The 16,939-nt window shown below is 38.3% G+C and overlaps 1 protein-coding gene across 2 annotated transcripts in view; it reads left to right on the forward strand.

The window, feature by feature from the left end:
• The window catches only part of LOC120559161 (tumor necrosis factor receptor superfamily member 14-like), a 202,390-nt gene extending 186,040 nt beyond the window's left edge, over positions 1 to 16,350 (forward strand). The window contains exons 1-10 of one of the 2 annotated variants that reach the window (XM_039800687.1): positions 3,588 to 3,665; positions 12,964 to 13,095; positions 13,436 to 13,529; positions 13,683 to 13,808; positions 14,264 to 14,419; positions 14,813 to 14,903; positions 15,006 to 15,187; positions 15,299 to 15,330; positions 15,431 to 15,463; positions 15,556 to 16,350. In XM_039800687.1, the coding sequence (XP_039656621.1) occupies positions 13,060 to 13,095; positions 13,436 to 13,529; positions 13,683 to 13,808; positions 14,264 to 14,419; positions 14,813 to 14,903; positions 15,006 to 15,187; positions 15,299 to 15,330; positions 15,431 to 15,463; positions 15,556 to 15,633 (828 nt within the window). In that variant the 5' untranslated portion in view covers positions 3,588 to 3,665; positions 12,964 to 13,059 and the 3' untranslated portion in view covers positions 15,634 to 16,350. Of the gene's footprint in view, positions 1 to 3,587; positions 3,666 to 12,963; positions 13,096 to 13,435; positions 13,530 to 13,682; positions 13,809 to 14,263; positions 14,420 to 14,812; positions 14,904 to 15,005; positions 15,188 to 15,298; positions 15,331 to 15,430; positions 15,464 to 15,555 lie in introns of those variants that run through there. The other variant, XM_039800688.1, reaches the window with a different exon arrangement.
• Positions 16,351 to 16,939: the final 589 nt, after the last annotated feature.

The raw sequence follows: 16,939 nt of genomic DNA on the forward strand, positions 1-16,939 counted from the left end.
AACTGCGCTAGCCTTATAGCATGCATGAATCGTAGTTAGCTAGAAATCACTGTTGCTACTGGATTATCAGAGCTAAGACGCTCCTCCTATCCGGCAATGAATCAAGATCAAGTAAGTAACCAGTAACCGGAGCTAAAGTCTGCTGTTTGACTGCAATGAAGCAATGTTGTAGTAAGCAACTCCTTGCTCGCTTGCTAGCTGCTTGCTTAATTAGCATCAGTGGTAGCCGTTAGAGGGGCAGGAACGGTTGCTTTCGGCAAAGAAAAGTAAAGTTCTACAGGCTGTCCCGTTATGGAAATAATGATTATTATTATATATATTATAACTAACAACTAGCAAGCTCGTGTTTCTGTCGAAGACAGAGGTAGTTTTCTAAAAAATGAGAAATGACAAACCTTCAGCTTTTCCATGAGTGGTCTCCCGCCTCGTCGGAGAAACGAAAAAGACCGTTGGAGGAGGAACCCAAACTTGAACGTAACCAAACCACTGGGTTAAAATGACCATTGGTTGGGTTATTTAGATCAAGGCACAGTCCAAAACCATTAACCCAACTACTGGGTTACTGAAAGTAACCCAATATGGGTTGAATATACATAATACAGGGTTAAACAGCCTCAACCCAGTGGTTGGGTTAATAAAATAACCCAGTATTTTTAAGAGTGTAGTCAATATGATCAAGAGTGAAAGACTTATTTGATGTAACATTTTCAGTTATTCTATTCCATAAAGGTATGTATGCACATCAGAGTTTAAAAATCTGCTAATCCCTCAGCATCAATAATGCACATTAGATTAGATTATACTTTATTGTCATTGTGCAGAGTACAAGTACAAAGACAACAAAATGCAGTTTGTGTCCAACCAGAAGTGAAAAAAAATCAAATATGTATAACCAAGTGTAAATAACGAACATGTACAGATATGTGCAATGTAGTAGGAGTATCATAGTAAGAATATATTGATAAAAAAAAAAAAAAACAGAATAAATATGGATATTCAGTATGAACCACATAGACAGATATGTGCAGTGTGGTAACCGTACCATTGTAGTGCAGAAACGGTAACGTAAGAATAAGTGTACTGTATGTGCAGGAGGAATAGTATGAAGTGCAGTAGAATATGGCTATATATAAGTAGTTACAGTATGTACATTAATTATGTTGATACAGTTTGTTATTTGTGTAGAAAACTGACTCAATAATAGTATAATATATAATAATATATATAAATAGTGTTATTATTTACCGTCTTATCTACCCCGCCTGATCGTAAGACCAGTTGTCTCGCCTTGAGGAGGGTAATTAAGGCTGCAGCACAACGGGTTGAGGCAGCAGGCATGAAAGCCGGGATGGAGCGTCAGGCAGGCAGGCCAGCTGACAGTCTTGCCTGGGCCCGGGACGAGATCTTAGATGGGCCCCCTCGTAGACCATCTCTCCTTTTCCCTTGCTCTTCCTCTCCTCACATCTCTCACTGAAATTAAGTGTGTAATCAGTCTCTGATCCATCCTGCTCAGACTCTCCGACAGGGCAGCGAGCCCCCCATCCTCTCTACTCTCTCTCTCTCTCTCTCTCTCTCTCTCTCTCTCTTCTCTCTCCGGGTAGCCTGACTCTGTCCCTCCATTGCGGGGGCGGCGCCCCTCCCGCATCACTCTCTCTGTCACCTGACTGCAGCTGGATCTCTCTCTGTCTCATCCTTACCGTGGAGCTACCAAACTCAACTCTTTCTGTCAAAGTTAACGTGTTGTGTCAGGCTTTTATACAAGCTAATGGACGTTAACATGAGAGCTGGCCTGTTAGCTTACGTTACAAGGCGCACATAACGTTGGCTGCGCTGGTTCTTACCTTGCTCTACGTTGACAGTTCCAGCTTCACCGTCACCACCTTTTTTTAAATATTTTGTTTAGAAAATCTCTAAGGCCTCTATTTTCTTCTTCTCTTTTCTTTCCTTTTCCGAGCTCGGACTTGTGCTGACCGGACATTTTGAGGCGCTACTGAACTTCAAATCAAGTGACAATATCAAATTTTGATCAGAGGCCAAACCATTTTTATGTTGGGGGTGGGGGTTCTTGACCACCATTTCCAGGACAATTAGGAAGAAAACAAATAAAACGCTTTTATGTAATTCAAATATTATGCTACATATTGTTTTCCACAAATAGGCCTATTTAAAAAAAAAAAAATTTTTAATTCTTCCATAATTTAATGAGGGCCCAGTTCTGCCCCTACTGCGGGGCCCGGGGACAACAGACCCGTTTGTCCCCCCCTATCGGCGGGCCTGCAGGCAGGTAATGTCCGTGGCCGGGACTAAACCCTCAACTAGTGCCCAGTAGGCATCCACCTCTCGACAACACATGCTGTCCACCACCGACGCCATAGCCTCACAATGTCCGCACTAAACACCTAGCCAACAAAACGACTATGTGCTAGTGCTAACCTGCTTCTCTTAATACATCCATGGCTCTGATGGACTCCACAGTCCTTGTCTCAGCGTTAAAATCTTAGGTTGTAGAATATCACAAAAAAAACGTTGCTGGCTTAAATTAAGACAATCTACATGTATGTTTAATCTAAAACAAGGTCGAAAGTATGTTTGCTAAAGCAGATTTATTGTATAACACCAATGTACTAGCCTAGATGAACCAGCATTAGCCACCATAGACATGCTCGCCAACGTTGGAGAGCTCGGTTTCTCCATCCACGTCCATTGTAATTTGAGCATGAACTTGACCAGACTCCCTCGCGTTACGTCACTTCGGTCAGTGATAGATAGATGCGGAAGTTATTTTATCACAATTTTATCTCAAAATATCGTTTATGGCGGTTATATATTCCTCCAGTTTTGAAAATCTAGTTGCTTATCATTAATATACACTATGCTGTATAGGGGTGTTCAACCTAGGCTTCCTTGTACCCGTGAAATCAAGGCAGTAGTAGTAGATTCGATCACATCGCTCTAACCAATCCTTCTTCAGACTGATGTTGGCACCCCCCACTCAATTAGCATACAGGCGCAGGGAAAAAGAAATGTGGAAATGTGGAAATACAGAAAGAAATAAATGTAGAAATGTGGAAATACAGAAATAAATAAATGTAGAAATGTGGAAATACAGAAATAAATAAATGTAAAATAAATATATAAATAAATAATATATAATATATAAATAAATGTATAAATACATATAGAAATGCATAAATAAATAAATAAATACATGTAAAAATACAGAAATAGCCATTTATGTTACCAAAATGTATTTTCACTGTATTTCTGCATTTATTTATTTATTTCTACTTTTATTTATTTATTTTTCCTTATGTCATTTTTAGTCCTCCATAGTTTATACATTTGTATAGATTATTCTTTAATTAAAAAGAAAATAGTTTTGGATGTATGACCCCTTGTCCTATTTTCACTACATGAGAGATCCCCGTCAGGATTTGTATCTAGAACCCAGAAGCAGACAGAAACAAAACAGTTTATTTCTGAATCTGAGAATGTAACAAAACGGGCTGGTGGGGAATCCTCTCAGGTGACAGAGCAGTGAGGCATGCAGGGCACACCTTAGAACAGAATGCAGCCAGGCTACTCTGTCTTTGGTTTGTCTTTCTCTATCACTCTGGTTCTACCCACAGCATTTTCTCGTTAGCTTGAGTGGGACAGTGCATCAGGTAAGCTCAGTAATTTTCATTCGATATTTTCTTTAAAGGTGGTAACGTTACCGCATTTCACATATAGCCTACCAGTTCTGATGCCAGTTGTTGTTGCTGTAGCTACCTCTGAAACGTTTCAGTGGACCAGAAATGTTGTGGATCAACGTTAGCTAACATTGAAGTTAAAGTGAAAGGAGATTAACGTTAGTCTCTCCCAAAGCTCAAGCAGCTTCTCTTATAAGAGTCTTATTTACATGATAAAAGTTAATCAAAAATGGGATAGTCTTACTTAAAAAAAAAACAGCAGAATGAATCGCTTCAACTGCAGACATTTTATAAAAAAAAATAAAAAAAAACATTACGTCGAAGTTTAGAAGGTCTACGACGCTGAAGTAGGGTGATATCAGGTAAAATGGGCCATCAGGTAAAATGGGCCATTTAAGGTTTGGGGGTCCCAGCCCCTCTGGAATTTAGAGCCAATGACTGCAAAGGATTTCAAACTGTTGTCTTAACTGTACTTGACAAGTAACAGGTGATTTGATTGGTTTATGGTTGCTATGGTGGGCGGGGCAATAATTCAAATCAAGACTGCACCAGAAAGCTGCATGGTAAGTAGCATGGCATACCAAATCTAACTAAACTATTATAAGGATGATAAATCTATATAAAAAAAACATGCACATAAAAAAACTATGCTTAATATCTGTCTTGATGGCATCAATCAGAAACAATGTTGTTAGTTTGGTATATGAACATATTTTTAAAAAACAATGTTTTTCTTTACGCCCAATTTACCTTAACCCACTGAGGTAAAATGGGCAACATGGTTTCAGCTAAAATGGGCCATCATCTGTGTCACTCACAAACACACATACGTGTTTGAGTGAGTGAGTGAGTGAGTGAGTGAGTGTATGTGTACGTACGTGCGTACACACACACACACACACACACACACACACACACACACACACACTTACCAAAAAAAAACAGAATAATGGTAGTAGTATTGTTTTTTTTTCATCACACACAAACATATCAGTTATCAATTTTGAGCGTACATTTGCACATTTAAAAAAAAAAAAAAAAAAAAAAAAAAAAAAAAAACACACACACAACACAAAAAAAAAAAAAAAAAAAAAAAAAAAAAAAAAAAAAAAAAAAAAAACACAAAAAAAACACAAAAAAAAAAAAAACACACACACACACCACTGACATCAGTTCACTGATCTATGCTGTTCCATAATGGACTTTTTTAATTGCACATTTGAATATGTGGTTTTGCACCCCAAAATGGTTTTTTTTAATGGTACCATATGAATGTTTGTTTAATGCAATTTAAATGTTATGTGGCTGTATAAGCAACTGTGTTTTTTAAAAATTAATATTGATGATAAATTACTATTTCCCTTTGTAGTTTGACTGGCCCATTTTACCTGAACAGCTGGCCCATTTTACCTGAAACTGCTCATGCAAAAAAAGTTGGCACAGCTGATGTTTAAAGAACTGTAGGGCCTAAATAATTATATTTTATTACATAATTTCAACAAAAAATTATCAAAAACAGTCATTAGTAATCATAAAAACACAAGGAAAAGGCATATATGGTATTGTATTATTGTCCCAAATGATTTACCAAAAAGTGGCCCAATTTACCTGATATCACCCTAGGTTTTCGATTTTGGCTGAGAAACATAATATAGGCTAGCCTACATTGCTGAGTGAGTGATTCTCCATTTCATGCACCGCCTACTGTTCTGAAAGAACAACTTTAAGGTAATTAATTAATAACGTCTGAAACTGACTTTTGGATTTGTGAAAGCTTTCTTATATTTATGAGAACGCAATAAAGGGAGATTTGACAGTTTTTTTCACATGTTGACAGGGCTCTCAAGTTTTGAAGACAGGCAAGAGTGACCCCCCCCCCCAAAAAAAAAAAGATCATAGATTGGTGGCGGGTTGGACAAGTCGCAGGAATAGGGGTGTTTCATTAATATTATTATTAGTATTTTTGTTGTTATTATTAATAATTGCTCAGACTTACACAAGAAAAGATTTGACACATGGCACTGACAATTCAACCAAATACAAAGTATTTATTCAATTTCTGCATGGTTACTTATGATAATGGGGGGGTCTGGGGGTCCTCCCCCAGAAAATTTTGAGCATTAAACTCTTCATTTCCTGCATTCTGGTGAATTTGTATGCACCTATTTATACCTGAATGAATTTATGCTGGAAATCTTTATGTAAAGGTAAACATAGATTAAAATCCAAATATAAAAACATAATGGAATATATGGCAGTTAGGCTCAGGCATTCTGTATTGCTTTCATCTATTTATTCTCCTGTAGATCGACTGTTCTAATTATATCTGAGTCAGCACACATGTAGCCTAGCATCATTTACTCTTCCCTTTTGCATCTTTTGTTGAGGAAGTAACCTCCTTAAATTTGCATATGACAATTATTCACGTCAACGATACATTAATTCATTTTAATGAATTAATAAACCCCTGGACTGTAATATGATTTGTTAGAGCAAGATTTCTGCTCATGTTCAAAACTTTGTGCACATTCAAAATATCTCTTTTATCTGAGTTTTGGAGGAGTCGTGATACTTTGAGAAAAATAAAGTTATAATAGTCAATATATTTCAGAAAATAATCTACCTGCACCATAGTCTGCTGTGCATTACGTGATTGCTCTGCTGATACGGTAGATCTCAGACCTGCTGACAGACTCAGAGCCCCGTTTGGGTCTCTGGTCTCTGAATGAGCGAATGTTTAGGGAAGTGTCTGTATGCTTTGCTTTTTTTTCATTGGTTGCTGCATTAAATCTTACCCAGATAAAATAGTGCTTTTTTCTGATTGGCTATTGTGTAGCCCCTTTCTTTTTTTTGTTTGGCTGATAAGTGGCAGGCTCGACTTAGACATTAAAAATGTAAGCTACAGTGGCTTGGTCACGGTCTATGGGCTTGGTAGCGTTGCATTTCCCCTGACTCGTTTCCTGGTTCTATTTCTCCATAAACAACATGAAGTCAAGGAGAGGGTTAACTTTTCCTGCTCCAGATCTCCCACCGTGGTCAGAAAGAACAGAGGAGACACTTTGTTTCTCTCACTAGGACTCTAGAGTCGCTACTTGCTCCAAAGATAATCGCCGTCACTCTCTCACTTCTCCCTCTACCACACACTCCCCCCACACACACACACACGTGGCTCGACGCACACACCAGCGCACAAGCATAAACATCAGGCCACTTATGTAGACTACTGCAAGAGCTCTGCGTGGAGCCTCCGCACAACTGTAAAACGGCCAGACGCGTTTGATTCCTGCCGGTTCCGTAGTGAGAGCGGCGCAGCCAGAGAAATTTTGGGCGCTGCGGCATATTTAATTTATTATAAATAATTTTTACGCGTGAGAAATACAATGTGTGGCGGGAGTGCGTGACAAAAGACCGAAATGAGTGACTGTCACGCTCAATGCGTGACACTTGAGAGCCCTGTGTTGACAACATTGAACCATTGAATCAGAGCCCTTCAATCTCGCTACGGGTTGAACGACATGAAGGTAAATATGGTGCAAAACGTGAGAGCTTGTAGAAACCATGGATGAGAACGTTTGGTGATTGTGTCTCTCATTTATTGGCTGTGTCACAGGTGTTACCCATCAGCAAACTCGTAATAAAAAAGGCAGAGGTCAGAACAGGGTCTACGCACCCCCGTTTCCGTTAAAAAAAAACGTGTTGCTACCGGGGTGAACGTGGCCCAGTTCCAGATTAGGGATGGGCGATACCACACTTTTAGGATTCGATACTATACTTTTTCTTGCATTTTCATCGTGTTAATTTCTTATTGGCAATTTTTGTCAGTAAAAATATTATTACATTTAAGACAAATCACAAGACAAATACAGACCATTTATACAAAATGTATTATGGTCAATACATAATAAAATTAAAATAAATAACATAAATATGAATGAAATAAATTAAATATGAACAAAAACATACACATTTTCACTTTTCTTATTTCTCAAAAAAAGACCAATCTTGGTAGAAAAAGCTAAAATTAAAAAAAAATAAAAAAACTAATACATCAAAACAATGTTATGTTTCGAACCTCTTTGTAGAGGTAAACATACACACTTCACTGAAGCAAAAACAAGAGGTCATAAAGATCATAATAAACTAGGATTTCCTTATCCTATAAACCTGCATAAGAAAGACAGTTGTTCCCTGAGAAAATGAACTTGGCTGTAGCTATGTTTCCATCGACCCGTTTTTATCCGAATTAAGTGATATCGAATGAAAATTGCCTTATGGAAACAGTAAAATCCGATTGAATTTCATGAATATCGACTCAAAGAAAATACGTTCGGTGTCATCGGATTTTCTCTTGATCGATATACGGCTTATGCGATAAACGCTGATGGAAACGTTATTTCGAAATCCAACGATTATAGAAGTTATCTCACGTTAATATTTTCTTCATCAGTGGCTGTATTAATATTATTAATATGGAGAGGAAAAAGCTTAACGTGGTTTAATGTACCTAAACAATGATCAATCATCACCAAATTTCTCTCTCATATTACCCATCATAACCACGGAAAACTGTCAAATAATCTAACCCAAAGTCCAATAATTATGGACATTATCTGACATAAAGCGTTTCTGCTTCAGGGCAGCGGAACGGCTGGGGGTTGACTCTCCACGGTTCTCATTGGCTTTATAAGTCCTAATGTGAAAAAGCTTAACATGGTTTAATGTACCTAAACAACGATCAATCATCACCAAAAACATCCTCTTCTATATTGCTTATCATAGCCACTTAAAACGGTCAAATCTAACCCAATGTCCAAATATTATGGACGTTATCTGACACATTAACGTGAGATAACTTCTATAATCGTTGGATTTCGATTTAGTTTTTTTGACAGGCTTAAGTGTTCATGACAAGATATGACCATGATACATCTGGTGATGATTGATCGTTGTTTAGATATTAAATAGCGTTAAGCTTTTTCACGTTAAGCGTTTTAGAATGTCCCTTACGACAAGCTGTGGGACGTCCTGCGGAGTAAATGGAAGGCGCTCAAACAGCGATACACGGCTCAAAAAAGAGAGTTGTCTCACAGCGGTGCCGGAGGGAAAATAAAAGGCAAGTTCCACCTTTTTGATGAGCTGGATCAGATCCTCGGCCAAAGGCCCATCGGAGCTTATAGCTTGGCTTCTAATATTAACAACAACTACTCCTGTCTAGCAAAACTTTGTTCGCAAAAGTTCGCTTGAATCTTGTGCGATTCAGTTCAGAAATGAATGGAAACACCTTAAAATGTCTCAAATCAATTCGATATACCAATTTAATCGCAAAACAGCACGTGACGTCATTACGCACAGGTTTTTATTCGCTTTAAAGCCGTTGGATGGAAACACACTTTCACCAGCTTTATTCGCATGAGTTTTTTTACCGAACTTCAGATAATTCGATTGACAAGTGGATGGAAACTTAGCTTGTGTCGCACGTTGACGCTCATTCGCTCGTCTCCTGTCACATGACATACGCCGCCAGGTACAGGGGTGTCACGGCACATAGTAATTTAAGTAAGTAATCTAAAACAGCTGAAAGTGATGCTTACACCCCCAATTATTACTTTTTAGTCGATATTTTTTTAAGGAAATCAATGCCAAATGAGTAGCGTGAGTATATCGATCTATCGATACCACAGGATCGATACGCCCATCCCTATTCCAGATCAAACCCCACTATAACTGGACTTGTCATATCTGGACTAATTTATCCCAGAGAGGTCAAAGATTTCCAAAACATAGTTTCAGATTTGAGAAAGTGTATTTCTATCTGTAAAAATGAAGAGAGATTTCATGGATTTTTACCACACATAGTCCACATTTAACCAGGTCCAGATCAAATATCACTAAACCTAGACCTGTCAAATATGGACTAAATTATCCCGGAGAGGCTAAAGATACTTTAAAACACAGTTTCAGGTTTGTGACGCCTTTATTGTAGATGTGAAATAGCAGTGCTACAGATTCATCTCTTCAAAAGAAAAGCAGAAACATGATTTTTTTTAAACAATTAAAAAACAATCCAAACATCTTCACAGATTGGCCAATTTGTTCATTTACTCTTCATATTATTCTTTCAAAAAAGTCACAGTTGTTCTCTCACCTTTCCTCTCACCGGCCACGGTCAACCTCTCTCACCGCTTCTGCCAATGTGATTGTCCTCACCTTGCCCAAAGCCTCCACTGTAGCCTATGTAAGGGCCATGATTCAGCCATTAGTGCGCTTGTTCTTCATTTGAACTATATAGGTTATGAAGATATTTTTTTTTTTTAAGATTATTTTTTGGGCATTTTCAGCCTTTATTTTGATAGGATAGCAAAGGACGTGAAAGGGGAGAGAGGGGGGGGGGAATGACATGCAGCAAAGGACCGCAGGTTGGGAGTCGGACCCGGCCCGCTGCGTCGAGGAGTAGACCTCTATGTGTGCCCATATGAAGACATTTTTTATGAAAAGTCTCCTGTCAATACTTCAACACAATTATCAACATTTGATTGCGAAATCATCTAATTAATCTTATTTATGTGTCTACTACTAACATCTGCCATCATTTCAGACCCTGCTCCTCTCTTCCTGACCACCACTTGTCATCATTGTGTTCCTACCTTGAGTCATCTTAGAGCACTCTAAAGGGTGTTTACCTTTTAAATTGATCGTGTTTGCTTGCTACGTTGCCATCCTCTTGAACGACATTAAACACAACATATAGTTCCTGAGTGGTTTCATCTGCCCTGTTTAATGTGTTGAAGCTCCCCGGCGGCGCAGTAGCGCTGTAGCTGGCCGGTGAGGGCGGCTTGAAGGCGCCGCCCTCACACTGCTGCTGCTGCTGCTGTAAAACTGGACACGACAACGTTGAGTGCCGCTGCGGCGACATCGGGTCCTCTTCCAGCATTGCTGGAGGACAACAATCATCTTGCATCGCAAGAGTGCTGTACAACAATTTTATTATAGTTCGCCTCAAACTTTTTATGTGTGTATTTATTTAATTTGTATCATTTCTCCTCCAAGCTCATAAAATAAATTTGAGTCGCACATAAATTGACAGGGTCGGTCGGAAACCGGAACCAAACAATTATTTTTGTTAGGCCTAGTCATTTGCCACACTGTTGATCATATCTCATAGTCATAGCACTGCAGCCATAATCTGCTTTTTTTTTTACATTGTACCTGTTCAACCTTTTGGTGTCCTGTGTTATACTGACATTAGCTTCAGGCAGGGATGGTAACTATTTCCAATATACACTTTTTATATATATATATATATAGTTAAAATGGTTTTTACACCCCAACAGCAATTAATAACCTTTTGGTTTCTGAAAAAGGAGTGAGAAAGATCTGTTATCTGTAGCTGCTGTAATCCTGTAAAAACACCCACCAATCACTGACTCGTGGTCCATTTGAAAAGAACCAATGAAATGCCTCCTTGTTCCAATTTGCATACGCACAACCGGCACATATGGGTACTTCTTCGCTAAAACTCAAGGCCGCGCCCCCTTTTGGGGGATAGAAAAGAGACGGTCCCATAGAAGTCAATGCAATTTGACGTGTGTTTGGATCATCATTTTGACAAATGTTTTTGGATTTTTTTCTTGTTCAACAGATGGTTTGTTTTATACACATGTCTAATGTTTATATTGTGACCTCGCCTGAACCTGAGCATTCACGATACCTTAATAAACTAAGTTTGATCGCCGCTGGTCTGGTCTATAGCCTGGAGCCAACGCCCATCTATCAGGATCTGTTTTAGGACATGGCAAGAGGACAAATCGAAGACCAGGGTTTTTGGATGTATTGTTGGTGCAACAAACTACTCAGCAACCTGTCGGCATAGTTATTAATTCAAAACGGTTTGTTTAAAGTAAAAGTTTGGAGCAATTTACATTTCCTCTGTCGTTACGCTGTTGTCGTCTATGGGGAATGCGGGATTGTTTTCCCCTAAAAGTGGGCATGAGTCTGTTCAGAGACATTCTATGACGTTGCGCCGGTTGTGCGTATACATATTGTTGTCGCTGCCAGAGTTCCTGCAAGGCACTAAATGGAGAAGTTATATGTGTTTACAACATTTGGTATGATAATATTAGATGTTTGCTTGCAGGTTAACGAGACATGAAGTGAAATTGCGGTCCTTTCTCCGCTCTGCTCTTATCTTGTGAGATATTGGATCATTTGATCTTTTTTAGTATGGTACATTTATTTAAATTAAACTATGTAAGAAGTTTAGAGAGGAAATGTCTCTTTGGTGGAACTGATAACTTATCTGAAACGTGACGAGCCATCAACAACCAGCCACTTCTTTTTTACAGGAAGTCACAAACCTTTTGGAAACCCCTGGTTTAATTTGCAGAGACCAGTAAACACATTCCCAGTGAAGGGTAAAAGCCTTAGAGGATACACATGTGGGCGCTAGTTAACACTACACTTGGCAGCAGCTAACGTTAGCATACCGTTAGCTAGCAGTTTAATGCTGACAGCTAAACGGTGTAAAGTTTTGTCTCTATTTCACTGTGTAGGATTCCAACACGAGACGTACGACAGCCTGCAGCTGCCGTTGTCTGAAAAACAACACATATGTTGCGTTCACTTGAAATACGCCTCGCCAGTTTCGTGCTGCATTTATTTTATTGTAAAATATCCTTTTCCCCCTGCAGTGTTGTTTTTGCCGTTTAACAGGAATTTACTGGTGAAATAATGAAGAGGCTCAATATTTATATAACTTATATAATTTATTTATTTTTATAACTATTTGACTGAAATGGTTATCAGAAATAATTTATTTAAAAAAAGACTAAAATGTTTTGACTAAAACTTGACTAAAATGACGAGACTTTTAGTCGACTAAAACTTGACTAACAAAATTTTTTGACACAAGACTAAGACTAAATTAAAAATAGGTGACAAAATTAACACTATCTGGAAGCCTCCTCTCTCCTCACACATATACACATACATATATATATATATATATATATATATATATATATATACACATATACACATACATATACATATATGTATACACATATTCACATACATATATTTACATATATATACACATACATATATATACACATACATACATACATACATACATACATATGAACACGGCTAAAAATCAGGTCTCTCCAACTCTAGCTGTGTTAACAGGTTTCTCATCTACATGATGTTTAAGAAAATGAATTGTTGCTTAGTGTGTAGTGTAATCTCTACATGGTTGTCTTCTTTTTGTTTCCAGACGGTGTTCCTGTTTTGGATTTGTCGTCTCTCTTCCTCCCAAATCTGAGTGAGATGTCTTCAGTCCATTGAAACTGAGATCCTGCCGTATACAGTGATGTTAAGAAAACATTTGACAGTTGCACCATTGCTGGTAAAATATTGTTATCACAGCAAGATTTTATTATAATTCATTCATCAAATTGCTCCTCTTCAACATTTCTTTCTGTAATTGTTTTTACTTTCATTTGAACTTCCTCAATGAATGGGGTAAAGAAAAGATGGAGCTTTATTCAATATTAAGAAAAGTGAAAAAAACAGTGGGAAAGTTCCTTTCCATTTCTATTTTTTCTTCTTCATCTGACCATGGCTACACAAAGTGCAGTGAGATTTCTATTAGATTTAATTTCAACAGTTTTTATCCATGCATTTAATTTGCAGTAGGTTTGAATTTCAACCAGACTTCACTGAGACAAACGTATTTCTCTCCACAGATACTTATGATGAGTGTCTTCAGAGGACATACCCTCAAATGTCATCAAACAGAGTATCAGAACGGGGATCAGTGCTGTCCTACGTGTTCTGCTGGTAAGATCTGATTGAATGTGCACTAGCGTCACGGTGGGAAGCCAAACACCTGCCCCCACACTGTCATGACACAGAGCTGCATTTACATTGGCAAAGTATCCCTTTCATTAGAAACACTATATTGCATCAAATTGTTGGTTTTCTTTTCAACAGGAAGTCGAGTTAGAAACCATTGCACAGAGTTCAGACCTACTTCCTGTCTGGATTGCGATGAGGGAACATTCATGGATCGTCCTACAGGGCTTACAGAATGTTTTCCCTGTGTACGCTGTATTTCAGGTAGACTTCTGTTTATGTTTCCTAATTATTAGTTAAAATGTATGACTAATAAGCCTAGATGTAGTAGGCTTATCACTGCTGGTCCCACTGTTAATGCTGTGTAAGAACTGAGAAAACTAAAGACTGGTTTAACAGTGTCATTGTGAAGATGCAGAAAGTAATTTAGAAGAGTTTACTGCACTGCAGAATTACAGACTGCACCCAGAAACAAAGACCTCATGTGTTATGAAATACTGTGAGACCAGTGAAAACTATTTTGTGTCATAAAATCCTCTTTTCACATAAGTAAATAGCAGTTGACATGATCAAAAGTCTTTTTGCAGTTAAAATATTAGCTGTTGGTATCAGCTTAGACTTTTATTCTCTGTTTTTATAAATGGGACTATTTTAGCATGTAGCTCTAGAAGAGTAAGTAAATACATATACATATATGTAACATCTTTATGTGTTGACAGATTTTGGTTTAAAGATGAAGACAGCATGTACGACTACCTCAGATACAGTTTGTGAACCACTGGAGGGATTCTACTGTCTGTACCCTATAGAGGACGACTGTGTTGAAGCACAGAAACACAGCAGCTGTCAACCAGGACAATATATCAGCCAAAAAGGTTAGTTTATTGTGTTGACTTTGAGATTATAGTTATAGCTTTAATTTGAAATGAGAACACCAAAGTTCAGGGGAAATAACCTTAATGAACTTAAGAAGAGTCTGAGAAGAGACAGGAATGAGTAATTTTTCCTGAAATATGAAAAGCTTGTGAAATATATTTTGGGACTTGAAACTAAGAAATGTATTGTGTATATAATAATAATAGTAATAATAATAATAATAATAATAATAATAATAATTAATTTTAACTGTCTGCTTCAAAAATGTCAACCATCAAATAGTTTTTTAAATCCACTGAAAGGAAATCCGACAGATCTGATGAAATGTAAAGATGTCATAGAACACGTTGTTCTCTTCACAATATGTAAACTGAACTGGATCATTTGTACAGGAACAGCATTAAGGGACACTGAGTGCTCTGACTGCAGAGATGGAACATTTTCTGATGGGACATTATTGACATCGTGTCAGCCACACACACAGTAAGTGAAGCTTCAGATCAGACATGGACACACCTGAACTCTTCCAACAGCAGCATGGTTCCCTACACATGGTCCTGTCAAAATGTCCCTCTATCATTCCAGATGTCAATCATTGGATCTTCAGCTGATAAAACCAGGAACTGCTTCAACAGATGCTGAATGTGGAGAACAAAGTTCAGGAGCTGTGATCGGCGCCGTTGTGGGGGGGCTTGTGACCTGTTTAGTTGTCGGACTTGCAATAGCTCTGTTTTTGGTGTGGCGTCTCAAAAAGAAGAAAGACACTGGTATGATTGGCATTTAGACAATTAAAGATTTATGTTTTTAATACATAATATAATTGGCAGATCATTATGTTGTTGATTGAGGTGCTTTTCATTTGTAATGTTTTATTACAGAAAGAAAAAGGAATGCAGACAATCCCCAACAGGTATGTTCTTTACTGTTATTACTCAGTCCATGTTACTGTATGTACAGTAGAACGTAGGAATGGTTTTAGTAGTAATTAAATGATATCACTCTTTTATCAGTACTTCAAAAAGAATATGAAGAAAAAGCTGCAGGTAAGACAGTAGTGAATTCTTCATTTAAATGTTTATGTCTTTACAAATGTATAATATGTTTCTGTTTAAACTCAGTTTATTTATCTCCTCAGGAAGTGGCTATGATAAACAAACACAGAGACAGTTCATCGGACCCATCAGAGGAAAGTTCCATGTTTGATAAAATCTAGTTGGATGCTGACACATTGTAAGTTGTACATAAAGGAATCAGTCCAAGGTGAATTTTGGGCACTGTGCTCCAAAGTGAATAGCTGCTGGTCTGCAGCCTGCATCACTATCTTCCAGAGATGTTACTGGACAGAGACTAGTCAGTCTGGAATAACAGCTTGGAGCAAGTCCCGGACTAAGTATGTAACGGCTCCAGGCTCTTCACTCAGAACGTCTGCTCCATCTCTCTCACCTGGACATTTTGCTGCTTGTACAGTGAGCTCTCCTTGTGTGGAACACCTTAAAGACCAACATGTTCCCATCCCTGTCATTCCAAGCCACAGATCACCCAGACATCATGTGTCTGAAGGCAGGTATCATCAGAGAGCTAACACCTGGCCCCCCTGCCCCCGTGGCCTCTTGCCTCTACTGAAGCCCCTCCTGACCAAGCTTCTGTCAGGACGGCTCTGCTCAACGCTCGCTCCCTTAGCAACAAGACATTTCTTCTCAAAGATGGATTTTTTAGAGAAAATTTTGATTTTTGGATCTTTACTGAAACCTGGCAGAGGAATATGGAGTATTGGTCCATCATTGAACTTTGTCCTGCAGACTGTAGCTTCATCAGGACACCGAGGCTGTCAGGCCGTGATGGTGGTCTGGCAGTGATTTTTAGAAATAGCTTTAACTATCGGTTGGTTAGCACCGAGACTGTCCCCTCATTTGAACTCAATATGACTCGGAGATTCTGCATTCTGCTCTTGCTGCTAACGTTTCAGTCCCTCTGGAACTGACCTCACGGCCCATCTGACCCTTTACTGTCTGATTTTACTGAGTTTTTATCTAGAGTTATAAAGTTGGACATAGTTTTAATTACTAGTCATTTTCATGTTGATTATTAGTAAAACACATGATTATACAGTACGTGGGTTAAAAATGCCAGAATTGGCCAACAGGCTATTTTTTTCTGTAGTCCCCTGGCCTCAATGTTAAAAGGCTTTTTAAATAAGAAAAAAACAAAGGACAACACAAGCAGAACTTGGCACAACTAGTTTTAGTCCTGACATGTATATGTATTGACCATCCATTGTTTTATCTGATTGGTAAAAGATCAATACGTGTTTATTTATCTGATATGGTGTGGGACTATTTTCCACTCTCTTGACCCTCTAATGGACCAAGTCACACAGTTCTCTCCTCAGGGTTTAACCACCGATAAATAAACACAGCGACATTTTTAGAACACCAGGTGGATCCTGGTACGTTGTCTTTGCAGTGTACAGAAATGAATCTTCCAGTGCAGGACATTTAGCCTGGACTGCCCCAAAGTAA

This window comes from Perca fluviatilis, chromosome 5, assembly GCF_010015445.1.
Source record: "Perca fluviatilis chromosome 5, GENO_Pfluv_1.0, whole genome shotgun sequence".
NCBI classification, from domain to species: Eukaryota; Metazoa; Chordata; class Actinopteri; order Perciformes; family Percidae; genus Perca; species Perca fluviatilis.